Source organism: Phyllobates terribilis, unplaced genomic scaffold, assembly GCF_046119375.1.
Source record: "Phyllobates terribilis strain yellow unplaced genomic scaffold, ASM4611937v1 Scaffold_5__5_contigs__length_657084704, whole genome shotgun sequence".
Classification (NCBI taxonomy): domain Eukaryota; kingdom Metazoa; phylum Chordata; class Amphibia; order Anura; family Dendrobatidae; genus Phyllobates; species Phyllobates terribilis.
In genome coordinates this window covers 398,209,442-398,221,875 of record NW_027362765.1, presented here as the reverse complement: position 1 = coordinate 398,221,875, position 12,434 = coordinate 398,209,442, and the positions used below count along the sequence as shown (strand labels likewise).

The window sequence follows — 12,434 nt, the reverse complement described above, 5'->3', positions numbered from 1 at the left end:
TAGGAAAGAGTCCTCAATTTGCCCTTATCAGCACGCACACGTGTGTACTGTGAATCAGCTACATACTTCTTGATTGCCAAGACACTTCATCCTGATCATCGCACAATGTTGATTGTAGTCATGCCTTGACCTAAACACTCCACAATTTGTTGCTTCTCAGCAGCCGACACATCCTTTTTCTTTCCCATTTTGGCAGAAAATGTAGGCTGCTTAATAATGTGAGAGAGCCTTCTTAAGTAGTCTTGCCTTTCATTGGACACACCTGCCAAACTAATTAGCACAGGTGTCTGCAATTGCTTACAGTGATATAAAGAGCCCTGACACACATCACCATCAATGAGTTTAACTGACAAACAAACAAATTCTTCCCTTATCACTCCTAAACACTTTTTGCATAATAATTTGGAACGCGGTGTACATGTGCTTTTCCACAAAACACCAGTGGTTCACGTAGTGAATCTTACAGTTCTAACTTGCCAACCGTGGTCTGTATGGAATTGTTCAATAAAGGGCCCAAAATTAAGATAACATAGATGGGAGAGGTCTCTATGAATAGGAATTCCTAAGTATTTGATACCCTGTGAGGGCCAGGCAAAGGGAAAGTTGGACTGGATGGAATCCTATATGGATTTAGGGAGGGAGACATCGAGGGCCTCAGACTTCGCTGCATTGATTTTAAAATTTTACCATGTAACAAAGTGATCTATTTCAGCCATAACAGCAGGGATGGATATATGTGATTGAGTGATATATACTAGGACATCATCAGCAAATAGAGAGCACTTGTACTCGGTGCCTCCCACCTCAATCCACCTAATATTGGGGTTATGGCGAATTGATGAGAGCAGGTATAAGAGAGGGGACAGAGGACATCCCTGCCTTGTCCCATTGGTGATTGTGAAAGGTGATGAAAATGTTCTGACGCACCCCCTGGGCCTTGGGACACCCGGAGCCGGACCCTTTTTGGTGGATGCTGGTGGTTGTAGTCTTCGTGGCGGCGATCCGGTTCCGTGGCTCAGGGCGGTCAAACCAGTGGCGGAACTATTTATGTGGTTTTGATGTTTAAATGTCCGACTACGCCACCCGTGGATTGCGGTCAGAGTGAACCGCCGCTACAGGGCAGACCGCTAAGGCTGGTGTTGTGGGTGCAGCAGAGCGTAGCATAACTCCCCACGGGAGGAGTATAGCCTCAGGGCAGTGTATGCGGAGGATGGGGGTGATGGTGCAGGGCAGCAGCAGTAACGACACGGAGTCAGTGATGCAGTTCAGGGCCTTTACTCACAGTTCTTATTATCCAGACCACGTCTGCAGGTAACGGCTGCCCACGTCGTACTGTGCTCACCAGGTGAGGGGCTCAGACAACTCCCAGATAACTTTGGAGCGCTTCACAGGACCCCCTTTGTGTGTCCTTTGTCTGGCCTTTCTTACCAACACTTCTGTCCGGCTGCCTCGGGCCTCCTCTTGGTAAACTTGGCGCCACTTTCCCTGACCCTATGTGTTGCCTTCCTAGCGGGTGGAGCAAGGGGCTGCGCCACATAAAATGTCAGAGCCTCCGGTTTCTAGCTGAGGGTCGTTTCCTGCCTCCACTAGTTCGGGGACCGGTCTCCCCCTTTGGCCTGACCCCTCCACGCAGGTGGATTCGGGCGTGCGGTGGCGACTCGCCCGTCCGCACCCCTGGGATCCCTTCATTCCTCGTTCCTGGAGCCTTCTCCGCTCCTCTTCCTTCCTTCTCCCTCTTGCAGGCCTGGGCCTCTGTTACTAGGCCCGCCTCCGGAGCAGAGCTCATGCAGAGCCCCTGCTCCCTGCCACTTCTGCTCAGACTTCTCTGCACTGAACTAAGATGGTGCCCACCTTTTATACTCCCTTCTCAATGCACCCAGGAACTGCTTCCTCCCTGCTCCTGCACTGCAGGGTTCCCCTTCCTCAGTGTTCCCTCCCCCCACTCCAGCCAGGGACAGGGACTGTCGTGCCCATCTCAGGGGCATATTGGTCGCCCTGCCCCACGGCAATGTGGTGTAATGCATGCAGGTGTCGGGTCCTGATCCACACTCCATCCTTATCTGAGAGTGAGATATCACACCTCTGGGTGAGGTGCAATACGTCTGTAGCAACCGAGCCCTCGGTGCTACAGTTCCATTTATCTTCAGCCTAGGTGACGTATTGTGATACAGGGCCGTGATTTTGGCTATAAAAGGGTCCCCTAGACCCCTACCCCAAGCTTTTTAAGAGAATCATATATGGCGTGCCAGGAGACTCTATGGAATGCTTTCTCAGCATCCAACGAGAGTATCTACTTACAAATTTTTAACTGCATCTAGCCCAGGAAATACTTTGTGCCTAGTAGCAGTGTCTGCTAGTCAGCGGATTATCCCGGCTGTTAAGCAAGCTACACCACCTGTAGTTTGGACACTTAATTTTTTCAAAGGAAATGCTTCGGGACCACGGGATACTTAGTGAAGAGCATCAGGAGGCACCCCAAGGCATAGGGGCTGGGACTGGCACTAGGATGCCTTGCGGTGGACAGCCGAGCTCGATCCTTATAAAAGCTTTTTAACTGCAGCAGCTTTAGTGGACGCTACTGGAGCTGGAATTACGCGGCTGCTGGCATGAGACTTGCCCTCCAATAGATCCTTGTAAATGGATTTAAAGTGTATTCATTCAAATTAGAGGGACAATTTAAATTAAAAAGCTTAGAGCTGCCTCCACCACAGGGGGGCTCTCTCGACCCACCAGCGGACAGGCACCAGTATTGGGAGAGGGGGGCTGGCCGTCAGGGTTCACCGCGGCTCTGGCACAAACCCGGCGACACGGAGGTGGCACGGGCAGGAGCGGACTGGCCGTCTCGGCTTCTCACTTTTTGGATTTTAGAAGGGCATGACATGCCTATATCTGTGTCTCCCCCTCCTTTTACTCCTCCACCTCTTTTCTTTTCGCATGACTTATATGTACTTGTCACTTTTCCATGTGTTAGTTGTGTCTTCTGAGCAGTTTGTCAGCTTTTGGACACCTTTGAAGGTGTTTTCTATGTGTTTCTATGTGTTTTTGTTTGCCTGCCATTGGTTTTAACGGTGTTCGAAGGTGTTCGACGAACAGTTCGACGAACAGTTCGGCGAACACACGGGTGTTCGACGAACCGAACCGAACTCGAACACTACGGGGGTGGCTCAACACTAGTCCCCACAGTACATTGCCCTACACACAAACTATGATGTCTCCATAGTACATAGCCCCTGCACACAGTATGATGCCCCCACAGTACATTCCCCCACACACAGTATGATGTCCCCACAGTACATTCCCCCACACACAGTATGATGTCCCCACAGTACATTCCCCCACACACAGTATGATGTCCCCACAGTACATTCCCCCACACACAGTATAATGTCCCCACAGTACATTCCCCCACACACAGTATGATGTCCCCACAGTACATTCCCCCCACACACAGTATGATGTCCCCACAGTACATTCCCCCCACACACAGTATGATGTCCCCACAGTACATTCCCCGCACACACAGTATGATGTCCCCACAGTACATTCCCCCACACACAGTATGATGTCCCCACAGTACATTCCCCCACACACAGTATGATGTCTCCACAGTACATTCCCCCCACACACAGTATGATGTCCCCACAGTACATTCCCCCACACACAGTATGATGTCCCCACAGTACATTCCCCCACACACAGTATGATGTCCCCACAGTACATTCCCCCACACACAGTATGATGTCCTCACAGTACATTCCCCCACACACAGTATGATGTCCCCACAGTACATTCCCCCCACACACAGTATGATGTCCCCACAGTACATTCCCCCCACACACAGTATGATGTCCCCACAGTACATGCCCCCCACACACAGTATGATGTCCTCACAGTACATTCCCTCCACACACAGTATGATGTCCCCACAGTACATTCCCCCCACACACAGTATGATGTCCCCACAGTACATTCCCCCCACACACAGTATGATGTCCCCACAGTACATTCCCCCCACACACAGTATGATGTCCCCACAGTACATTCCCCCCACACACAGTATGATGTCCCCACAGTACATTCCCTCCACACACAGTATGATGTCCCCACAGTACATTCCCCCCACACACAGTATGATGTCCCCACAGTACATTCCCCCCACACACAGTATGATGTCCCCACAGTACATTCCCCCCACACACAGTATGATGTCCCCACAGTACATTCCCTCCACACACAGTATGATGTCCCCACAGTACATTCCCCCCACACACAGTATGATGTCCCCACAGTACATTCCCCCCACACACAGTATGATGTCCTCACAGTACATTCCCTCCACACACAGTATGATGCCCCACAGTACATTCCCCCCACACACAGTATGATGTCCTCACAGTACATTCCCCCACACACAGTATGATGTCCCCACAGTACATTCCCCCCACACACAGTATGATGTCCCCACAGTACATTCCCCCCACACACAGTATGATGTCCCCACAGTACATTCCCCCCACACACAGTATGATGTCCCCACAGTACATTGCCCTAAACACAAACTATGATGTCTCCATAATACATAGCCCCTGCACACAGTATGATGCCCCCACAGTACATTGCCCCCACACTGCATAAACAAACACATACATGTATTGACTGTGTCTTTACTGTCAGTCACATGACTTGAGAATGTTACGTGACCTAAAGGTCCTTTATTCTCTACATGGACAGAACAGTGTAGTCAGGATCCTTTGTTTCTCTGCTTCACCATTATATTTAGCTGTATTTATTCCTGGGATGGCAGAACAGCTCCTCAAATTCAGGACTCTCCTGCTGGATGTGGGACAGTTATGAGATATGTTAATCCATATTACGTTGGGTGCTAGAATATGGGGAAGTCCCAGGAGCTGTTTTACACTGTGCTATACAGCCAGCACCTGCCACTAATGGCAGCAGCAACCGATGATCGTTCTGATCACTTTTTTTACAATTTAATTGCCGCTGTCAATCTCTGACAAACTAAAATGGTGTGGTTGCGTTTCACAATCTTTTGGGCACCCATTGCCCCTTTTTATGAGGTTCAAGACAAGCCGATGGATTGCCATAGCAGCCAGAAGCATGATGAAAGCCCCCTTTACCAGTTTGGATCAGTAATTTTACTTTATACTGTAATATTATAGAATTGCAGTATATAGGAAAAGAAAAAATGGCCCAGATGGGAAAAGCCTTTTGGAGTGACTATATGGATTAAAATGTCGGACTAACTAGCTAATTTTGGCATGACCTGGCGACCATGTAATGTGTTTGAAGGTGTTCTAACGTTGTCCTTGGCAAATATTTGTGGAAAAGGATTAGGCTGTGGGATTTCAACATGCCTGATCCTTTTGCTGTTTGGAATCGGCTTATTATTCCCCTTTCCTCATGCAGAACACATGCATGCTCGGCTGAGCCAAGTGTGCATGTGTATGAAGGGATTTGGAGGAATACAATCAGCAGAATGTATGAGCGGGGCATAGCTCTGTAGTTACAAAAAGAAGAACATGTTTATTGCTTAATTATATAGTTACATAGGTTGACACCGATCCATCAAGTTCAACCTTCTTCGACCAGTTATACATTCTCAATCAGTAAATTATTTAGAACCAACAGTGCCATTTATTGGGAGATATTGTATCTACCATTACTACCTCTGGTGGTCAGGCATTGCGCAGTCTAACTACTCTAACTGTAAAGAACCCTTTCCTATTTAGCTGTCAGAATCTCCTTTCCTCCACACATAGGCTGTAGAGCAGGAATGGGAGGGTTATACCAGTTTCAAGAAGAAGATTCCATATTACATTTATTGTGAAACCAGTAAGTTACTCCAAACTAAAAGTTTTGCAAACTGTTCTCAGGCAAAGTACATAACACTAAAAAACATCCTCATTTATTCTACATTTAAATAATTTATACACAGAATTGCAATTCAGAACACAAGTTGTCATCTTATCAAGTAATAATTCTTAAGTAATCAGCCCTTAAATCTTTAAGTAATTCAACTGCCTGTAAATAGAATCACTTATCATAATTACTCTCTTCTATTACATTGTAATCCCCAAAAATGAAAAACAGGTCCCACCTGTAGAGAAGGGAGAGACACATAACTCAAGTGATTAAGTGGTGTGCGTGTCATTATAATGAGGTTTTATGAAGTCTGTATTACTCGTATATAAAACTGTGCAAATCTCTATTACAATGCATTGCAATTATGCTGTAGCGATACAGTATATTGTATTGGACTCTAAGCTACTGTACTGAGAGATGCCATGATATCAAAAGTGGACAAGTCATTAAAATTAAACATAGCATTTTCGTGACCACACTGTGCAATATTATTTTAATAATTTTTCTTTCTATTTCAGATAATTTGTTCAAACCAAAGGAAAGAACAATTTCAGAAAAGGAAATGCAACAAAGATCCAAAAGGTATAAGACATCCTAAAATAATATCGAGCAATCACATAATTGTGCTTATTGGATGACATTAATTTGCTCTATCTATTATAGCTGGATACATCCTGGGATGAGCAGTGCAATATTTCAAAGAGTAAAAAAACTGAATTTTGTGATATTCTGTGGGGAGATGATTATGCTATATGTTTCTATGTATGGTCTCCCAGTGGTTGAGAAGTGCAGACTTTTGAGAGTTTTGCCAGCATGTAGTGAGAATGTATTCAATTTGTTCCTTAAGAAAATGGAGTTAATAGCAAAAGTTGCAAAAGGTAATGGTAGACACATCTGCACAGCTCTTCATGATTTAATTCAGTATTTTCATATAAAAATGGCTTCCAGGATTCGTATAGAAAGTTCATGAGCCCTGGTTCCCTACCCACAAGGAACAATAAGTTTTCCTGTTTGAGTGCCTATGGAAGGAGAGCTGTCAATCACTTTGTGTGGCTGTGGAAATAGGACCTACAGATGTTCATGGAGTGACCAGGGGAAGCAGGACTCAGAGGCTTTTTCTATGAGTTGAGTGGAAGAAGCAGGAGTCACAGACATTCTCTGTGAGTAGGTGGAGAATCAGGACTCAGATGTTCTCTGAATGGGTGGGGAAGCAGGAGTCACAGATGTTCTCTAAGTGGGCATAGTAAACAGGACTCACAGGCATTCTCTGTGTGGGCAGGGAAGTAGGAATCACAGATGATCTCTAGAGATGGGTGGTGGAAGCAGGATTCACAAATGTACACTGTGTGGTCAAGGGAAGCAGGACTCGCAGAAGTACATTGTGTTGGGAAGCAGGACTCACAGATGTTCTCTATGAGTGAGTGGAGGAAGCAGGGCTCTTAGATGTTCTCCATTAATGGAGAAGCGGGTTTCAATTTTTTCTTCACAAAATTGCCACTAATTTTATCACAAATCTATAATTGCTCTTAAGCAAAGATCTCAATTTCTGACTCACAAACAGCATAAGCCAAGCCAATATTAGTAAGAGGCAAGTTCCTCTTAGTAAATTTTACTCCAATATGCTCTGATCCACAACCCCTTTTTAAATACTAAAATGCCCCATGTAGCATTTAAAAAAGAAACAAAAACGTATAAACCACATCTCGGACCTGCAATGTACAAAATGCTGTATCTGCTGGCGTTCATGTGACATGGTTATTTCTCGTGAGCTCTGCAGCCTCTCAGCGGCCATTGATCGGCTGCAGCATTCTGTTAGATGGAACTCCATCTGATGAAACTGTGAATGTTGCAGCTAGTGATGAGCGAGCACTAAAATGCTCGGGTGCTCGATGCTCGGGTCGAGCACATTGGAATACTTGGGTGTTCGACCCGAGCAAGGAGCCCAATGTAAGTCTGGGAAACTCGAGCATTTTTCAGGCGGCTCCCCCCAGCGGTCTGCTGAGGCCTAAAAATTGACCAAATTGATGGGAACAGTGCTCAAATGACATGGGAACAGCACAGCATGGGGAAGACACCTGGAAGCATTTCTGACTCCCAGGTCACTGCTGTCAACAATATTGTCAGAGGTATTACGTTACTTTTACAGACTCACAATAAAACATACAAAAACGAAACCAAAATGGATTTTCCTGGGAAATATGTTAAGGAACATCCTTTCCAGGGTAATGACTTGTATATAAGGCAAAATATATAACCAAAAACAAAAAATGCTCCTCCACACCTTGGGCTATGTTCACACGTAGCGTTTTTGATGGGTTTTTTCATTTTTGCATTGCTTTCAACCGTGACAAATGCATTCACCGGGAAATGTCATTTTAACATTTTACAACCTTATTTGGCCATGTGGTGTGTGACACATCATCAGACACATCCTGTTTCATTTATGAAGGAGGGACTCTGAAAGTCACAAAGCTTATTTTTATAGGGCCATCAGGCGGCCTTTACTATTCTTAAAGTGCCAGCAGTCAGCCCTCGCTATTCTTAGAGAGCCATCAGCCGGCTATTTTTTGTTGTTCCCATTACTAAAGAGTGGGTCTCCTATACAGTTATTGTGTATGCTGTGAGTGGCAGGTCTGCACAAAATTTGGACACACCCCAATACCCCTTTGAAAATTTGGACGCACCCCAATACCCCTTTGAAGAGACTTGGAGGAGGGCCTCCTGAAAACAATGTTCCCATTATTAGGAAGTGGGTCTCCCATAGTGTTGGGCTATGCAGTGAATGTGTGGCGCCCCTGAGGGTTCGACCGCCACAGGGATGCTGCACTTCTCTAATGGAGTGTAGTGTTCCTCCTCTGAGGTGAGGCCAGTGTGATAGTCGTGACCCAGCCCTTGCATCCAACACCACATTTCTCCACCGGAGGGAGCAAGTATGCACTAGGTGCTGCTCCCCTGGTCACAGGGAGACTGGGGAACACAAAGTGGTACGAACCAGTTAGTGGGTGAGGGTGGAGGACTTACAAGTTAGTTACACTTCAAATCTAATATTTAATGTAAAGCCATCTTGGCTCTTGGTTCTCTGTCCGTTCTCTGACTGTTCTGGACTGATGCCTGACAGTACTTGGCTGTACTATGGCTGTATGCTGACTGATGTCAGAACGTGATCTCCTACCCTGAAAGTGGATCCTGTGTGGGCCTGCAGGGGATGGAGACACGGCCCTAGTCCCTAGGCCTTGGGATATCTCAGCCCGGTCAAGGACCACGAGCAAGAAGGCCTGGGAGCTCTAGAGTGTGGCTCCCCAGCAAATGGGTCCCGGGGAGGATGCAGACGGAGCGGATTACGCCACCTGTCCTCGCCTACCTGATCTATTCAGAGGGATTCCGGCTGCAAGAGGGGTACCGACACCCCACCTCGTCACTCCAAGTCCTGGTTGGGAAAGCCCGGTAGGCCCTGAGGATCCCACCGGGCATCGGATGGAGAGGAATTGCCACCCGTGCCCTAGTCCTGAGAGGAGCTCAGAGGGAGTCCCCGGCCTATCCACACACGCACAGACGGGAAAGGGTGTAGGGTCCCGACTGAATGCTGGACTTCCTCTGAGGTAGTCGGACCCCCGTCCCTGGTGGCCGCAGGACTCCGCGGGGAGCAGGGAGTCGCCTTCCCGCTGTCGTCTCTAAGTGAGTAAAGCCTTGGAAGTTCACCCCTATGGCCTCCGGACTGTTCATTCTGCGCCATGCCACGCGACGCGGTGCCCATACTCCCCGCACTACTACCCCCCCTTCCATCCTGTCTGCCTGCCCCAAGGCCTGCAGAAGCGCTGGTGACCCTTCACCAGGCACCACAGGTGGTGTAGTCGTTAAATAAGCCACTCAACCCGGACGAGCCCACAACATCTTCCTTTTCATGTGACGGCCCTGAGCACGGGTCGGGTGCGGGCCATGGCTGCACCCCATCTCTTCGTCACAGGACCCGACACCGAGTTCCCTATCACCCAGGGTAAACTCAAAAAAGGGGCTCTTTCGAGAATGAGGCATCACAAATGCAAGGGTTGCCTTGGAGGCATTCCAATGCCCCTTGGAAGAGACGTGGAGGTCAGAGGGCCTCCTGAAAACAATGTTTCCATTATTAGGAGTGGGTCTCCCATAGTGTTGGCCTATGTGGTGAATGCAAGGGCTGCCAAAAATTGGGAGGCACTCAAACGCACCTTGGAAAAGACATGGAGGAGGGCCTAAAAAAAAAATGCTCCCATTAGAAAGGAGCGGGTCTCCTATACTTGTAATTGCCATGCACTAAGAGTATGGGCTGACAAACATTTATCCCTGGGGGTATACATGAACATACTGTATAAAAAATTTTTTTTACAGGCATCATAAACACCCTTTAAAAAAATGGGTGTTGCATCACGGAGCACAGTCACCTTGGTGATATGGTGGTGGAGGATGAGGATGAGGAGAAGGAGGAGGACCAGAGCAAAGAGCCCAAATCAGGAAGCGTATACCCGTGTGTGGGTGTGAAAAGGTGCATGGGAATACACCTCCCAAAAAAAGACACTGGATTTGAGTTTATGTTACTCTAAGAGTCGGCCTGTCAGCATTTTCAGTTGACAGGCGGATGCGCTTATCAGTTATATAATTTCACCAGCGGCACTAAAAACACGCTCTGATAAAACGCTAGCGGCAGGGCAGGCCAGGACCTCCAAGGCGTAGAGAGCCAGTTCATTCCACGTGTCCAGCTTGGATACCCAATAATTACAAGGCACAGAGGAATCACGGAGGACGTTGGTACGGTCGGCAAGGTATTCCCTCAGCATCTTCCTAAACTTTGCCTTCCTTGTGATGCCTCGGGGCCTGTGCGATTGGAGGGGCTGAGAAAACTCTCCCAGAACTTTGACAGTGTTCCCTTGCCTCTGCTGGATTGGAGTTGTGTCTCTCTTGGCTGTACTCCTTCGTTGTCTAACGAACTGTGACCTCTGCCACCCCTAGCGTTTTCAGATGGGAATTTTTTTAATAGTTCCACAACAAGGGTCTTCTAATACTGCCCCATTTTTGCAGACCTGTCCGCCTCAGGATTAAGAGATATAAAGTTCTTCTTGTAGCATGGGTCTAGAAGAGTCACCAACCAGTAATGACTGTCACCCAAAATTTTGAGAACGCGAGGGTCACGGGAAAGGCAGCGTAACATAAACTCAGTCATGCGTTCCAGACTGCTAACAGTCAAGAATTCTGTGTCCTCACCAAGAGGACGACTGTCCATGCTCTCCTCCTCCCTGTCCTCAGGCCGTCCACGCTGAACAGATGATGTGACAGTTGTGCAGGTAGTACCGTCTATAGCGCAAGATACTAGCTCCTGTTCTTCCTCCTCCTCCTCCCTCTTCATCCAGGTCATCAATCCACGTTGGGATGAGAGGCTGGGCTGTGTGGAATCACCCTGTATGGTTCCTTGCTTCATCTCATCGTGCTCCGACTGCAATGCATCCTCTTTGATTGTGAGCAGAGAGCGTTTCAGAAGACAGAGAAGTGGGATGGTGACGCTAATTATGGTGTCATCACCGCTCACGGTACAGATGTCTGACATCCATGTCCACTCCTGAGATCTTATGTGTGGAGTCTGAACTGAAAACCGACGGCCTTGTTGATGCTGGTAGTCAACAACTGCCCTCTTCTGCTCACAAATCCTTCCCAACATCTGCAGTGTAGAGTTCCAATGCGTGGGGACATCACACACCAGTCGGTGAGCCGGAGGCTACAAGCACTGCTGAAGCACAGCAAGGGCGGCGGAAGCTGTAGCTGACTTTCTAAAATGGGCACACAGGTGACGTACTTTGAAAAGTAGATCCGGCAGCTCCTGGTAGCTTTTGAGAAACCGCTGAACCACGAGGCTATTCACATGGGCCAGGCATGGTACAAGTGTGAGCTCACCTCGCCTCAGAGCCGCCACCAGGTTCCGGCCATTCTCACACACCACCATGCCTGGCTGTAGGTTGAGCGGTGTCAGCCACAGATCTGCCTGCTCTTTCTTAGCTGTCCACAACTCTTTAGCATTGTGCGGTTTGTCACCTAAGCATATTAGCTTCAGCACAGCCTGTTGCCACTTGGCCGAGGCAGTGCTGCAGTGCTTCCAGCTTGTGACTGATGTGGTCATTTCGGAGATGGAGGTTGAAGAGGAGGAGGAGGCTGAGGAGGATGAGGTGCAGGAGCTGTAGACTGTGGGGGCAACCCTGATTGACTTAGGGCCCGCAATCCTCGGCGTCGGGAGGATGTGTTCCATCCCAACATCCCTAGGTCCGACTGGGTCCCCGCTTCTACTATGTTAACCCAGTGTGCCGTTAGCGAGATGTACCGTCCCTGCCCACAAGCACTTGTCCACGTGTCCGTGGTTAGGTGGACTTTCCCTGTAACTGAATTGTTGAGGGCACGGCTAATGTTGTGGGACAAGTACTTGTGTAGTGCGGGGACAGCACACCGGGAGAAATAGTGGCGGCTGGGGACCGAGTACCGAGGGACGGCCGCCGCCATCAGGTTGCGGAAAGCTTCTGTCTCCACGAGCCTAAAAG

At 48.2% G+C, this 12,434-nt stretch overlaps 1 protein-coding gene across 1 annotated transcript in view; it reads left to right on the top strand.

Annotated features, from left to right (window-relative positions):
* CUNH10orf90 (chromosome unknown C10orf90 homolog) overlaps positions 1-12,434 on the top strand; it is a 320,876-nt gene that overhangs the window by 269,115 nt on the left and 39,327 nt on the right. Inside the window, exon 7 of the mRNA XM_073681344.1 lies at positions 6,402-6,465. Coding sequence (XP_073537445.1) covers positions 6,402-6,465 — 64 coding nt within the window. The remainder of the gene's footprint in view (positions 1-6,401; positions 6,466-12,434) is intronic.